Source organism: Trichomycterus rosablanca, chromosome 1 (assembly GCF_030014385.1).
Source record: "Trichomycterus rosablanca isolate fTriRos1 chromosome 1, fTriRos1.hap1, whole genome shotgun sequence".
Classification (NCBI taxonomy): domain Eukaryota; kingdom Metazoa; phylum Chordata; class Actinopteri; order Siluriformes; family Trichomycteridae; genus Trichomycterus; species Trichomycterus rosablanca.
Window position 1 is genome coordinate 36,207,994 of NC_085988.1, and position 15,857 is coordinate 36,223,850.

Sequence of the window (15,857 nt, forward strand, 5' to 3'; positions counted from 1 at the left end):
CAAGATTTGCGCTCCTTGCACCATTGAAACCGACTTTTGGCATCGGCACGAGTGACCAAAGGTTTGGCTATAGCAGCCCGGCCGTGTATATCGACCCTGTGGAGCTCCCGACGGACGGTTCTGGTGGAAACAGGAGAGTTGAGGTGCACATTTAATTCTGCCGTGATTTGGGCAGCCGTGGTTTTATGTTTTTTGGATACAATCCGGGTTAGCACCCGAACATCCCTTTCAGACAGCTTCCTCTTGCGTCCACAGTTAATCCTGTTGGATGTGGTTTGTCCTTCTTGGTGGTATGCTGACATTACCCTGGATACCGTGGCTCTTGATACATCACAAAGACTTGCTGTCTTGGTCACAGATGCGCCAGCAAGACATGCACCAACAATTTGTCCTCTTTTGAACTCTGGTATGTCACCCATAATGTTGTGTGCATTGCAATATTTTGAGCAAAACTGTGCTCTTACCCTGCTAATTGAACCTTCACACTCTGCTCTTACTGGTGCAATGTGCAATTAATGAAGATTGGCCACCAGACTGGTCCAATTTAGCCATGAAACCTCCCACACTAAAATGACAGGTGTTTCAGTTATTTTGTCCAACCCCTGTATATATACAGTGAGTGAACATTTGTACAGCAAACGGTGTTTTCTGGTGTTTTCTTTATATTTTGTAAAATTCTATATTAAAATGTCCCCAAAGAAGGTGCAGAGAGAGCGCAGAGCTGAGAAAATGAAAAAAATCTATTACATTTGCTGTTGTATAATTACTCCTGCCAGTAGCTGTCACTGTGTATCAGACAGAGGGGACAGTGAGTGAGAGAAAAGAAGGAATTCAGATCAGTAAAGTATTCTTTCTTTCGTACAATTACACCTACAAAATACAATATTGTTGAAATAAAGAAGGAAATAATAGAGAAATATGAGAGTTGTTGTTTCTGGTAGATACATTTTATAAAAAAAGAAGGAAACGTATTACGGTGTATGGTACAGCACACGTACTGTACTGAAATGTGGTGTGTGTTTCATGTACAGTACTACTGTGTATTGTTTATTATTGTTTATTACAGGAATGTCTATTCTATAATTTAAGATTTAAGGGAAATATACCTGTATTTATAACAAAAAAGACCATTTAAGACATTAGAAAGGTTAGGTAAGGGGGTGGTTTGGGAGGTCTGGCACGGATAAATTCTATTTACATTATTTCTTATGGGAAAAATAGGTACGAAAATTTTGACTTCAGAACAGCCCGTCTGAACCAATTAAATCCGTAAGTCAAGGGTCTACTGTATTAAGGTAGGCGTGCTGTGTATTGCAGCTTCAATTTATTCTATCATTCAATTTATGAGTGTAATTTAATGACTGGACCTAGTCATCATAAATACAAGTAACAATATATTAATATCTTAGAACTCATCAGGAGTAATTACATTTCAGCATTTAGCAGACGCTTTTATCCAAAGCGACTTACAGTTGTGACAGTATACAATCTAAGCAATTGAGGGTTAAGGGCCTTGCTCAAGGGCCCAACAGTGGCAACCTGACAGTGGTGAGGCTTGAACCGGCAACCTTCTGATTACTGATCCAGTAACTTATCCACTAGGCTACAGCTGCCCTACTACAACTTCCAATTCTTTCAAGTGTTTTTGCATATAGAGTAAACAGGTTTGTTTAGGATTTGTATCTTACCTGGTTTCTCTGTTGGGCCTGATGTACTCTGGCTGGTCACAGGCAGGGCCTGTGAGCATTTGACCCGGTCAGCCCAGCTAAGTCCAGAGTGAGAAAGACGTGCTACAGCGAGAGTGGGAGGAGGACCTCTGTAAAAGTAAAACACACACACACACACAACATTTAGCAGACACTCTTATCAAGAGCAACATACAGCAGTGCTTCCTCAGAAAATATTTTCTTACTCTAGTACAAGCAGACAACTGTCTAAGAACATAAATCTGCCAGAACCCTGTTAGAACAAAGATATATGGGTAGAACAGAGTTTGGGAGTTTTTATATAGGTTGTGTGTTAAGGTGCATGGGATACCAGTACTAAGATGCATTGTGTAGCAACTGAATGATATTGGTATAATATTTAAATTGTCAACGCTTGTTCCGGTGAACTTGCTGCTGCAGCTTTCACTGTATGTCTCTTCCCATTCAAGGGATATTCCATTCATTATTAAGAATCAGGGATTCTAAATAAATGTTTTAATAGGACTTCATCACAGTATATAAATGTATTTATTTATTTATAAGGTCTTTAATGTCATGTTTACACACTTTGGTTACATTCATGACAGAACAGGTAGCTACTGGTTACACAAGATTAATCAGTTCACAAGTTTAATGGACAATGGACAATTTTGTATCTCCAATTCACCTCACTTTCATGTCTTTGGACTGTGGGAGGAAACCGGAGCTCCCGGAGGAAACCCACGGAGACACGGGGAAAACATGAAAACTCCACACAGAAAGGACCTCTTTACAGTATATAAATAAATGTGATTAGCTTTTATTATTTTAATGTCAGTTCTATTGAATGTAATGAAAACTAGCCACTCTATTAGGAACACAATAACACTACTTGGTTGGAAAACAATCCCCTTCCTGCTCATGGAGCAGCCACATTTTTGTAGCATGGATTGCACAAGCCTTTTGGTTCATTTTGGTCAAATCTGGCATGACTGAAAGACATAACTGCTGCAAATTTGTCTGCACATTCAGGCTGCAAATCTTTTCTATAACGTCTCAAATGTGCTATATTACATTTAGATCTGGTGACTGGGAAGGCCTTTAAAATACAATTAACTTATTGTCACGTTAACAGAACCAATTTGCAATGCCTTGTTTGTTTATTTATTTATTTATTAGGATTTTAACGTCATGTTTTACACTTTGGTTACATTCATGACAGAGACGGTAGTTACTCGTTACACAAGATTCATCAGTTCACAAGTTTAAATGTCAAACACAGTCATGGACAATTTTATATCTCCTATTAACCTAACTGCATGTCTTTGGACTGTGGGAGGAAACCCACACAGACACGGGGAGAACATGCAAACTCCACACAGAAAGGACCTGGACCGCCCCACCAGGTGATCGAACCCAGGACCTTCTTGCTGTGTTGTGACAGTGCAACCCACTTAAATATGCTGTAGTATTTAAACAATGATTGGTAATGGAGGGCCATTGGTTGCCAGGAAAACATTTCTTACAATATTCCATAATCACTAGTGACATAAAGTGGTGCATAGCAGGTTGTGTCCATAAATTAATTATTTTGTTACAATTATCTTAAAATATTGCACCTATACAATGCAATATTTGATTCTTTGATTGATTCAATTTTATGTTTCAAGGGAGCAAGTGAATGGGTGAGTAAGTAATGCCCTGGAACAGACTGGTGCCCTGTTCAGGATGAGTGTTATAGTTCAGACTGCTTTGTATTGTGAAAACACCACTTGGTATATGAGCACACATATGTAACATGCAAATTCACAACTGTGAGCTTGTTATTAATGGTTTACATTAGAGCTAGTGGGCCAGATTCAGCCCTATCATTTTTTCTGGCTCTTGGATTGGTACTTTGTTAAAATGGCCTCAACTGAAGTTTTATTGTTTAATACTTCACTTGTCAGTCCACTGAAGGTGCTACGTTTGCCCATTATTTGCTGTAATGGGAACACAGTAGCTTGTTCTACTGTATACAATATGTGTGTATAAATAAGATGACGGCGAAAACAGATAAATATCTGATATGTATTTCACTGTACAGTTTATGTTTATTTGTTTATTAGGATTTTAACGTCATGTTTTACACTTTGGTCACATCCATGACAGAAACGGTAGCTACTGGTTACAAAGTTTAATGTCAAACACAGTCATGGACAATTTAGTATCTCCAATTCACCTCACTTGCATGTTGTTGAACTGTGGGAGGAAACCGAGGCACCTGGAGGAAACCTACTCCACACAGAAAGGACCCGGACCACCCCACCTGGGGATCGAACTTAGGACCTTCTTGCTGTGAAGCGACAGTGCTATCCACTGAGCCACCGTGCCGCCTCGCTGTACAGTTTAAAGACAAACAGATGGCAACTTTGATGTTCTGCTCTGAGAACAGTCAGTGGTAACAGGAGCACATGGGCACTCCAAACATCCTGCATCAGAGCAGCTAGATGATTCAGACAGCAGCTCCTGGGTCAGCCTAACATCCCCACGGCCTGATCAATATCCATTTCCTGCGGCATCCGATTACAGTGTAATGCAGGTATTGAACTTCATGCTTCAGCAGTCTTCAACCACACTCATATCTGCACCTCTCACTGTCTATGAGCGAAGCCACGGAAAAACCCGGACCAAAATCACATTAAACAAATGCTTGGGCTTCACTGATCGATCTCACAGCTACTGCAGACCTTCTAGACAATGAGTATCTTCTCTCCAGCTTTGGTCCAGGCCTCTCTATGTATCATATCTGCTATTGATTTCTTAATTTAGCTATTCAGTACCATTTTAATTGAATTATCAATCTCCTTCCTTTTACACTACCAGTAAAAACCACACACACATTAATGGAGCAAGACAAATATCAAGCGTTAATGTAGGAAGTGGAAACTCCCCACCGCGAGCATTAGGCATTGTTTGCTAAGCGAGAATACGGTCTCAATTAGTGAGAAGTATGATAGGATTATGAGCTGTGGTTCAACTCGGAGTTGGACTTTTTGCAAAGAGAGAACCAGTGGTCTGGTTTCTTGTGAAAACAGTGGTGAGATCACTACAGAGAAGAGACCTGAAAGGGCCTTACCCAAAATTAAGTGAGCGGCGAACGTTCGGAGAAGGAACGAGTCGGTCGATCGAAGGACTGGATTTGACATGGCGTCCTGGGGACATCTTGCGAACCTCCCACGCCAAAGATGTGGGTCTAGAAAAATCAATTAAACAATTAACACAGATTAGAATCGTTTTCCTCTGAAACAATACCATACACTGATCAGCCATAACATTAAAACAACCTCCTTTTTTCTACACACACTGTCCATTTTATCAGCTCCACTTAACATATAGAAGCACTTTGTATTTCTACAATTACTGAAAATTTCTTCAATGGTCAGGACCCCCACAGGACCACTACAGAGCAGGTATTATTTAGGTGGTGGATCATTCTCAGCACTGCAGTGACACTGACATGGTGGTGGTGTGTTAGTGTGTGTTGTGCTGGTATGAGTGGATCAGACACAGAAGTGCTGCTGGAGTTTTTAAATACCGTGTCCACTCACTGTCCACTCTATTAGACACTCCTACCTAGTTGGTCCACCTTGTAGATGTAAAGTCAGAGACGATCGCTCATCTATTGCTGCTGTTTGAGTTGGTCATCTTCTAGACCTTTATCAGTAGTCACAGGACGCTGCCCACGGGGTGCTGTTGGCTGGATATATTTTTGTTTGGTGGACTATTCTCAATCCAGCAGTGACAATGAGGTGTTTAAAAACTCCATCAGCGCTGCTGTGTCTGATCCACTCATACCAGCACAACACACACTAACACACCACCACCATGTCATTGTTACTGCAGTGCTGAGAATCATCCACCACCCAAATAATACCTGCTCTGTAGTGGCCCTGTGGGGGTCCTGACCCTTGAAGAACATCATGAAAGCATGCAGAGAAACAGATGGATTACAGTCAGTAATTGTAGAACTACAAAGTGTTTCTATATGGTAAGTGGAGCTGATAAAATGGACAGTGAGTGTAGAAACAAGGAGGTGGTTTTAATGTTATGGCTGATAGGTGTATATTTGATATTTTATCCTTAAAAAATAAATGAATAAATAAACCTGAGCCGGGATTCTTTGTGCAAACCAGCCTTCGCAAACAGTTCAAAAACAAGGCAAATAACAAAATACTCATCAGGTGCAATTACAAGACAGCCAACAATTACAATATTTGCAGTTTGCCCAGTCACCATAATATTTGCACACTGAAACTAAAAGTTTGCTAGTAATGCTTTTTTCAGATTTAGTAAGCATGCAGGTAAATCACTAATAATGCAAAAAAAAGATTTATTTACCATTTACCAAATACCAATTTACCATTGAGTATTTCAGCTTGAGATAGAGCAAACCTATTCCTAAGGGTTTTATTTGAAAATATGGAAAAGTGGGCATTCATTCCCACCTTTGACTACAATTCACCACTTTATTTACTTTCCTTAGCTTTTAAAAATCATCCTCAGCTGTTCAATGTGCCAAATATAACATGGATTATCCATAAGAGCACCTTGTTTATGTAGCAACACTTGAAGTCGGTGTTTGTTTAAGCCTAGGCCTAGATTTTACACCATAAAAATCCAGCAAGTGGAAGTTCTAGTTCCGAAAACGTCTTGTTGATGAGCAAGATAACCTATCATGTAGGTGATACACCGACTAAGCATAACATTATGACCACTGACAGGTGAAGTGAATAACACTGATTATCTCTTCATTACGGCACCTGTTAGTGGGTGGGATATATTAGGCAGCAAGTGAACATTTTATCCTCAAAGTTGATGTGTTAGAAGCAGGAAAAATGGGCAAGCGTAAGGATTTGAGCGAGTTTGACAAGGGCCAAATTGTGATGGCTAGACGACTCGGTCAGAGCATCTCCAAAACTGCAGCTCTTGTGGAGTGTTCCCGGTCTGCAGTGGTCAGTATCTATCAAAAGTGGTCAGCGTGCTCATTGATGCACATGGGGAGCAAAGGCTGGCCCGTGTGGTCCGATCCAACAGACGAGCTACTGTAGCTCAAATTGCTAAAGAAGTTAATGCTGGTTCTGATAGAAAGGTGTCAGACTACATGCCTCGACGGGTCAGGACTGTTTTGGCAGCAAAAGGGGGACCAACACAATATTAGAATAATAGGTCATAATATTATGCCTCATCGGTGTATATTTTATCACTTAAGATTCTAAAGAATCCTATGATTGCTGGAATGAAAAATCCATGTAGCAATATGTTTCACTTAGCAGTAAAGTGTAAATTACACTCCCTACTAAAATAAAAGAGTGCATACAAAGATTAAACAGAGAGTCTTGGCTAATCTGAGATGCAACTTAAAAGCTCAGGTTTATACCCTAATCAATTTATTGTGTTGGTGTTGTGGTAATTTCAGCCATTCAGTTAAAGAGAAACCAATAAACTGGCAGATCCCCTTAAATTACAGCTGTCCTTATTGATCCAGCATGAGATGCTACAACCGGAGCACTGATGTAAAAGAGTCCCCGATGTGCCTGTGTGGTGCAGATCACCTGTTCTGGGCATCAGTTTTCTCCAGCTTCTCCTGCAGCTGAATCCAGTCAATGAGAGCTTTAAAATCTCGTACATAGTTGTCCAACATCATCAGCACTTCCTGGAATAAAGCACAGACATGACACATTCAGTTTAAGATGTACAGTATCTGATGACTAAGATGAATTTTGGATCAACAGACTAATTAGGTGATTCATGATGCGAGAACAGCAGCGCATTGACACTGCAGACCAAAAGCAATTCAGTCATTCATAGTGATCAAGTGAAACATTAACAGGTCAACACAGTGGCATTTGAGGTTTTTCAAAACAGAGGAATTATGTTCTTAGAATCTGATCAAATTTCAGCAGCATCGAACATTGTTGGAAAGCAGAAGGGGTACTTGATGCCTGATCAATTTTATTTACATCCCTAAAGCAGAAAAGTTGGGACAGTATGGAAAATGCTAAATACTTTTATTTCATTGCAGACAGTGTGAAACAAAAATATTTCATGCTTTGTCTGGTCAACTTCATTTCATTTATTAATAAACATCCATTCCTGCATTTCAGGTCTGCAACACCTTCCAACAAAGTTGGGACAGTAAAGCATTTCTTTATTTCTGCATTAATGCTGCCATCACAGAAGTGTAAATGACCTTTGCCAGGGGCACTGACACAGCCCCATACCATGACAGACCCTGGCGTATGGACTTGTTGCTGATAACAGTCTGGGTGGTCCTTTTCAACCTTGGTCTATTTTCTCCAAAAAAAGAAATGAAACAATGATCCGCCTGACCACAATACACGTTTCCACTGTGTGATGGTCCATGCAAGATGCCTTTGAGCATAGAGAACTTAACGCCACTTTTGGACATGGTTAACTCAAGGCTTATCTTTGCACAGTAAAGTTTTTGTGAATGTAATTATGTATTGTAGTGCTTGACAAAGGTTTGCCACGTTAATTCCTTGACCATGTTGTTATATTAGCTATTGATTAATGATGGTTCTTGATGCAGTGCTGTCTGAGGGATCGAAGATCATGGGCGTTCAACTTAAGCTTGCGCCCTTTCTCTTTACGCATTGAAATTTGTCCAGATTTCCTGAATCGTTTATTGATATTAAGCACTGTAGAGAACAAACTGTGCAAATCCTTTCCAATCTTTCTTTGAGGTTCATTGTTTTTAAACATTTCAATCATTTTCACACACATTTGTTGACAAACTGAGATAATCTGCCCATCTTTGCGCCTCAAAGACTCAGCCTTTCCGGGATGTTGCTTTTGTACTAAATTACCTGTTGACATCCCCTCATTACTAGCCCTAAATTCCCCGAATAAATGTATATTAACAAATAAAATAACGTGACCAGACAAAACATAAACTTGGGTTCATACTGTCTGCAGTAAAATAAGTTAATGTAAATGTTAGAAATACTGCATACTTTCTAGTATTTTTTGCATCTTTTATACTGTTCCAACTTTTTCTTATTTGGGGTTGTAGTATCTTGTAGTATCTTGAAGGTGATGTAACCCAGTGGTAAACATGCCTCTGTCTCAGCTTTTTGAGTGTGTTGCAGGGATCAATTTTTATCTAGGTATCGCCTCAGTACCATTACGGATGTTGGTTTTTGCACATTCACTGATAACAGTCTGGTCCTTCTCATTTTTGGCGCAGTGAATGCAGCGTCTGTTTTCCCCCCAAAAACACACTGAAACTGGGCTCATCTCACCACAGCACAAGTCTCCGCTGTCTTTTTAATTTCATCTGAGATTACCATATTAGAGTTTCAGGTTGCATTTTTTATGCAGCGATGGACTGTGTTATTTATTTGTTAGGATTTTAACGTCATGTTTTACGACTCATGACTCGTACACAACAAGAATCCCTAGCGTCAGCATGTGTTAACATTAGTTACGTGTGACAATTATATGCATATCTAATTATTATTATTATTATAAATATTCTGCTCACTGATAATGCTCCGGCCGTCTTAACCCACAATGCACACAATCGGTTAATGTCTGTGACTCGAGCCGGAGTCGCACGTAAGTCGAAACACAGCGACTTTAGACTCGACTTGGATTCGTTTCAAATTACTTGGACTCGACTTATGACTCGCAAAAAAATGACTCGTACACGACAGTCCCTAGCATCAGCATGTGTTAACATTAGTTACGTGTCACAATTATATGTACAGTATATCTAATTATTATTATAAATATTCTGCTCTCTAATAATGCTCCGGCCGTCTTAACCCGCAACACACGCAATGGGTATATGTTACAGCCAGCTTCCGGCGTAGTAATGAATCGTCGCTCCCTACTCCCTACACAGTTTGAAGTTCACTTCATTTGAACATTTTCGTTACCTTTGGATTGGAATCTTACTTTAAATGGTGGAATACCCTACGTAGTGCACTGAATGGAACGCTCCTACAGAATTGGCGTTAATGGTTGAAAGGTTTGTTTTTAATCTGAACTTAAATATTATTTTATTTCTTTTCTTTTATTTTTATTTTATTAGTTTATTTCTACGCTACATTTCCAATATATGTTTTGTGTATATTATATTGACTTGTGACTTGACTCGGGACTCTAGCGTAAAGACTCGTGACTTGACTCAGACTCTAGCCTAAAGACTCTTGACTTGACTCGGACTCAAGCCTAAAGACTCGTGACTTGACTCGGACTCTAGCCTAAAGACTCTTGACTTGACTCAGACTCTAGCCTAAAGACTCGTGACTTGACTCGAACTCAAGCCTAAAGACTCGTGACTTGACTCGGACTCTAGCCTAAAGACTCTTGACTTGACTCAGACTCTAGCCTAAAGACTCGTGACTTGACTCGAACTCTAGCCTAAAGACTCGTGACTTGACTCGGACTCGTATTTTGTGACTTGTGACAGAACAGATAGTTACTCATTACACAAGATTCATCAGTTCACAAGTTTAATAGCAAACACAGTCATGGACATTTTTGTATCTCCAATTCCCCTCACTTGCATGTCTTTGGACTGTATTCCCAGAATCTTTATAATATTATGAACCATATAAGGTAAAAGACCTAAATAACTGTATTCACAATCTTTTGTTGGGAAATGTTCTTTTTGAACTGACTGAAATTTTTAGTCTTTTGTTAATAAATAAAGTTATAACAATGAACAAATCACAGATTCTTGTTTCCGTTGCATTTCGCAACCCATCAAAGCTTTTCTGTAAATAAGGTTTGTATTTCAATCTGACCCAAAAAGTTTTAAATACACAATAAGAAGCAAGGCTGGTTTCCCACCCCACCTCTCTGTCTCAGGTGAATGTGAGCTGTGAGTCCGTCATGGGACACAAACACAGACCTGTACAGCTGATCTGTAAGCTCTTTCACTGAAGCTACTCAGAAGGGACAGGGTGCAAAGACGTACTGGTGCCCCAGTGGAGGTCTTGCTCCTTAGGCCAATAGAGGGGCTGCTGTAACCCTAAACCATGCCCCCACCAACTCCATCTCTAGCAGACAAACAGGCTAGGGCACCAAGGAAGGGTCACAGTGAGTAGAACCCAGTCGGGGAATCAGTCCATTCACAAAGAACAAGATGGGACAAAAGGTAGAAAAAAAAACCTTCAGCACTCTTTGCTGCCTCACTGGTCCCCCATAAGAGGTGCGGCTGAAATTACCAATTAGTTTAGCAAGAAGGGGCTGGCAAATCTGATTGAGGCTCTAATCATTTCTAGTTACTGGTGAAGAGAGCGAGGCGAATGACGGCATCTCATTGTCTGCATGACATTCGATCTGCAGGAGGGAGGGTGACCCTAGGGAATCCCAGAGCCTAAACAAAGACACATAGCAAAATTTCATTGTGGACTGCTGCTCCAGCCTGGATTATCACAGACCTTCAACCCTGGTCTAGCAAAAGAAACTTTCACCAAAGCAGCTCTGCAAGATGTGACAACAGGGCCAGGCTAGTCCTGAACCCTACCATTAATCCTCAGGGTCATACAGAAATGCTAGTCTACATTTACAAGCTTAAAGAACTAGCTTAGGCTTGCACTACAAAATACAGTCAAATGGACTGTTCATCCAAAGCTAAGTATTTCAACTGAAAATCAGGCTTTAGGTGTTAACAGAGATGTTAAGCGGTGTTGAGATGCATTGAAGTCCTGCTGATCTAAATACACAGCGGGCAGAACGAAGGAGGAAATGCTGTGAAACAGACGTGGACAAGATTGATGGGTGGGCTGGTGGGAGGGCTAATTGAGAAGAAAGCTTCAAGGTGCATTTAGTTAATAAAGGAGTGAGGCTAGTGAAATACGTCTACAGCAAAAGACTACAGATTAGGGCTGGTCAACAGCTCACAGGTTCATCCTTACAGGGAACAGCTACTATGACATCACAATCTGCCTCACAAGACTCCCGCACACCCCAGCTTTTTGGAGGCAAGAGTCAGAGCGCAGGGTCAGCCATTGCACGGCACCCCTGGAGCAGATAGGGTTAAGGGCCTTGCTCAAGTACCCAACAGTGGCTACATAGCAGAAGCTGGATTTAAACCAACAATCTTCCAATTGATAACCCAAAGCTCTACTCACTAGGCTACCACTGCCCCGTAAATACATACACAATAGTCAAAAGTATATGGACCCCTGAATTTGTGCCCATTCATCCTTAAGGTGATCAGTACTGTTGAGGACAGGCCTCTGTAAATGGCATTGAATGCCACTGAATTGTCTTTATTAACCTTCCTTTTCATCCAGTTTAATAAAAATTGAGGTTATTAACACAGTGATTTGGTTCTAACGGAATATTTACATTTACATTTTCAGCATTTAGCAGACACTTATATCCAAAGCGACTGAAAATACTGTGACAGTATACTGACTAAGCAATTGGAGGTTAAGGGCCTTGCTCAAGTGCCCAAAAGTGACATCCTGGCAGTCATGGGGCATAAACCAGTAACTCTATGATTACTAGTCCAGTACATTAATATAAATTTCACAAGGATACCACGTAACAAGAATAGCAGCAACTTGTATATAAGTATATATAGCAGTTATTTAAGTATAGATGCTTGTAACATATACACACAAACATATTCATGTTATATCGTTGTATACACTATATGGACAAAGTTTTAGGACACCTGCACATTACATCTACAGCTTTTAGGACATCTCATTTTAAATCCATTGGCATTGATATGGAGTTGGTCCTCCCTTTGCAGCTATAACAGCTTCCACTCTTGTGGGAAGGCTTTCTACAAACTTCTGAAGGGTGTCTGTGGGATTTTTGTCCATGCATCCAGAAGAGCATTTGTGAGCTCAGACACTGATGTTAAATGAGAGGGCCAGGCAGCCTCTGTTCTAGTTCAGATTAATTCAGGACTCTGTGTGGGCCAGTCAAGTTTTTCCACACCAAACTCATCCAATAATGCTTTTCAGCGGCACCCAGGTGGCGCAGCGGAATATTCCGCTAGCACACCAGCACCGAGATTCTGAAGTTCTCGGTTCGAAACTCGGCGTGGCCACCAGTCAGCTGAACGCCATCTAGCAGGCATAATTGGCAGTGCAGACAGACACGGCTCTGCTAGGACGGGGTGACCGGACCATGTGGGTGGGGTCTTCAAACGCTGTGTAATGACCCTGATTGGCAGATAGAGAGGCACCTGTGCAGAGCTCATAGGTTAAAAAGGGTTCCGCAAAGGGCTGCGCACGGGTCAGAGGAGGCGTGAGCAGCAATATACCCACATCAACTGCAATCAGGAATCCCCCAGCAGCGGAAGACAAATTGACTATGCTAAATTGGGTGAAAATGGGAGAAAATGCAAAAATAAAATAGAAAAAAAAAAAAGAAAGAATGCCCCATAGCACCATTTTTAATGCATCTGGGCATATTCATGCTGGAACAGAAAAGGACCTTCCCCAAACTGTTCTGACAAAGTTGGAAGCATACATTTTTGCAAGATATTGTGGTTTGCTGAAGCATTAAAATTCCCCTTCACTGGAACTAAGGGGCCCAGGCCAACTCCTGAAAAACAACACTATAACATTATCCCTCCTTCACCAAACTTTACAGCTGGCACAATGTAGTCAGACGGGTAACATTCTACTGGCATTCACCAGATCCAGACTCCTCCATCAGAAGCATGATTTGTTACTCCTTAGAACGCTGAACAGAGCGTAACTTTACGTGGTTCCTAGCACAGCAGGTCGTGGAATATCTAGGACTTTAGAAATTTCATGCACTGACTTGTTGCAACGGTGGTATCCTATAATACAGTGAGATCTTTAGAATGACCCATTCTTTCACAAATGTAAACGTCTCTGTTAGCCTGACAATATGCAGCTTTTTAATATCAAATAAGTTTCAGAAAACTGCACATAACATTCATAGTCATAAGTTATAGGCTTTATCTCATGCTTTCTCTCATCCCTCTTCCTTCTCTTTAACTCTCTCCTACACACATACACACACACAAATAAAAAAGACTGTCCTCTTCTCAGAATGTAATGGTATAAATCAGGGCTTGGGATTGAAGAACAGCCTGATAAGAAGTAATTAGGCCAGGGGCTTTAGGTTAAAGATGTAGGCGTTATTAGAATATAAGCATAAATCAGCTGGCTAGAACAATCAGGTGGCTGAGTGAGGGCTAAAGATTTACATCTAGCCAGGAGAGCCAGGGGTAGTGCCTAACTGTACCAGAATGACTAACAAACTGCACTGAAAAAGCATGATGAATTGGATCTAAGAGTATAAAGATTTAACAGTATGATATAAATAATATTGCATAATTTAGGCTGTTGGTATATAGTGCTGTAACCTCAACCTTTTCACAGTAAATAATTACACTGGCAGTTGTGAGTGATTAGCGTACAGGCTTGCAGATACAGTAAGATAACACACATATAACTGGAAAACCTGAGTGAGATCTTGGACTGAAAATGTTCTTCCATAGTCTTATACCTCATTTTTATCAATGCATTTGATCAAACAGGACTATAATGTTTAGCTAGCACGTAGCAATTAAGGCTGTGGTTCGGGTCAAAGGCATTCAGTATGACTAGATACTGAGTGGTCAAAATGTTCCATACATTAGTGAAACTTTATTATGCAACATCCTGGATGGTGTATTAAAGGTTCTCATGAGTCAGTTACTGAACAAACTGGTGCACTACATTAACTGTACAGCCACATGTCTCAAACCACACGGTGCGTGTATCATGTGTGTTGTATTTTGTCAAGGTTCCAGTCATTTATATAGATGGAGATGGAAGCTATGCGTCATCCAAACATTTTGATTTATTCATTGACTTTTAGTTGAGGTTCCACCAGTCATTGTTATCTGGGGGAGATCTAAACACAGCACTCTACCCTAACTACTTTACCGAAGTGTGCAGATACCAAAATTCAGACCATGAAACATTTTCCAATTTCCAATCTTTAAATGTCGATTTTGGTGAGCCTGTAGAATCAGATTGCACTTCTTGGCTGACAGTAATGGAACCTGATGTACTCTTTGCTGTTTTCTCAATGTTTGACATGATGTGCATTCTTAAATTTGATTCTGCTCACCACAGCTGTAAAGTAACAGTAGCCTTTCTGTCAACTTAAACCAGTCTGGCCTTTCTTCTCCGACATCTGGCACAACATTTATACTGAGGACCACTATGCCCGAGCTTGTAAACTTGTGAAGGCTATTTGGTATGTTAATGTGTACTCTTCTTGTAACGATCAATATTTATTAAGATTCTACTAGCTATAAAAAATTAGGGTTACGTTTACTTTGTTGGGGTATCGCTAGAGTTGATTAGTGATCTCAAAATGATAATCTACAAAAGACACTTCGGAAAAAGAAGAATGTGAGATTTGTAAAAATAAACACATTCTGTGATGCCCAAAAATAAGTTGCGACAAGTAAAACATGCTAGCACACCAGAGCTGACATTTCGAACTTGTCGGTTCGAAACTCAGCTCCGTCATCTGGCTGGGCTGGGCGCCTACATGAACAACGACTGGCTGTTGTTCATACAGGGCGGGAACCGGACGAGACCTCATAACTGATGCAATTATGACCTCTGCTGGCTGATTGATGGCACCTGCACAGAGTCGAGGAATAATGCATTGATCAGGGTGTGGCTCTCTGTACACAAAGCTGATCCGCATATAAACTCTCCTCATGCAGGTGAAAAGATGCAGTCAGCTACTGCACTTGTGTCGGAGGGAACGTGTTTCAGTCTCACTCTTCTCAATCGGGGTGGGGATCGGCATCAGTAGGGAGGAAGCGTAATGCAATTGGGTAATTTAATGTGCTAAAGTCTGGAGAAAAAGTCAATGCTTAAAGTCAATGCGTAAGTTTTGAAACATTCCACAATAAGCAGGTTAATTGGTTACAGGTGAAGGAGGATCCACCAAATGCTCAATCAAAGATGGGCCGTGGCTCACCACTTTGTGCCAAACTTCGAAAGAATATTGGCAATCAATTACAAAAACCCAACATTTCTCAATGCAAGACTACAAACAGTTTAAGTCCTTCACAATCTACTGTTCATAATATTGTAAAAAATATTTAGGGAATCTTGAGAAATCTTAGCCTGTGCAGGACAAGGCCAGAAACCA

General features: G+C 40.6%; 1 protein-coding gene across 7 annotated transcripts in view; it reads right to left on the bottom strand.

Annotated features, from left to right (window-relative positions):
* Nucleotides 1-15,857, bottom strand: part of scaper (S-phase cyclin A-associated protein in the ER) — a 203,992-nt gene that overhangs the window by 146,838 nt on the left and 41,297 nt on the right. For all 7 annotated transcript variants that reach the window (XM_062991980.1, XM_062991994.1, XM_062992001.1 and 4 more), the window contains 3 exons: nucleotides 7,280-7,380; nucleotides 4,804-4,920; nucleotides 1,689-1,816 (listed from right to left, as the gene is read on the bottom strand). In XM_062991980.1, coding sequence (XP_062848050.1) covers nucleotides 1,689-1,816; nucleotides 4,804-4,920; nucleotides 7,280-7,380 — 346 coding nt within the window. The remainder of the gene's footprint in view (nucleotides 1-1,688; nucleotides 1,817-4,803; nucleotides 4,921-7,279; nucleotides 7,381-15,857) is intronic.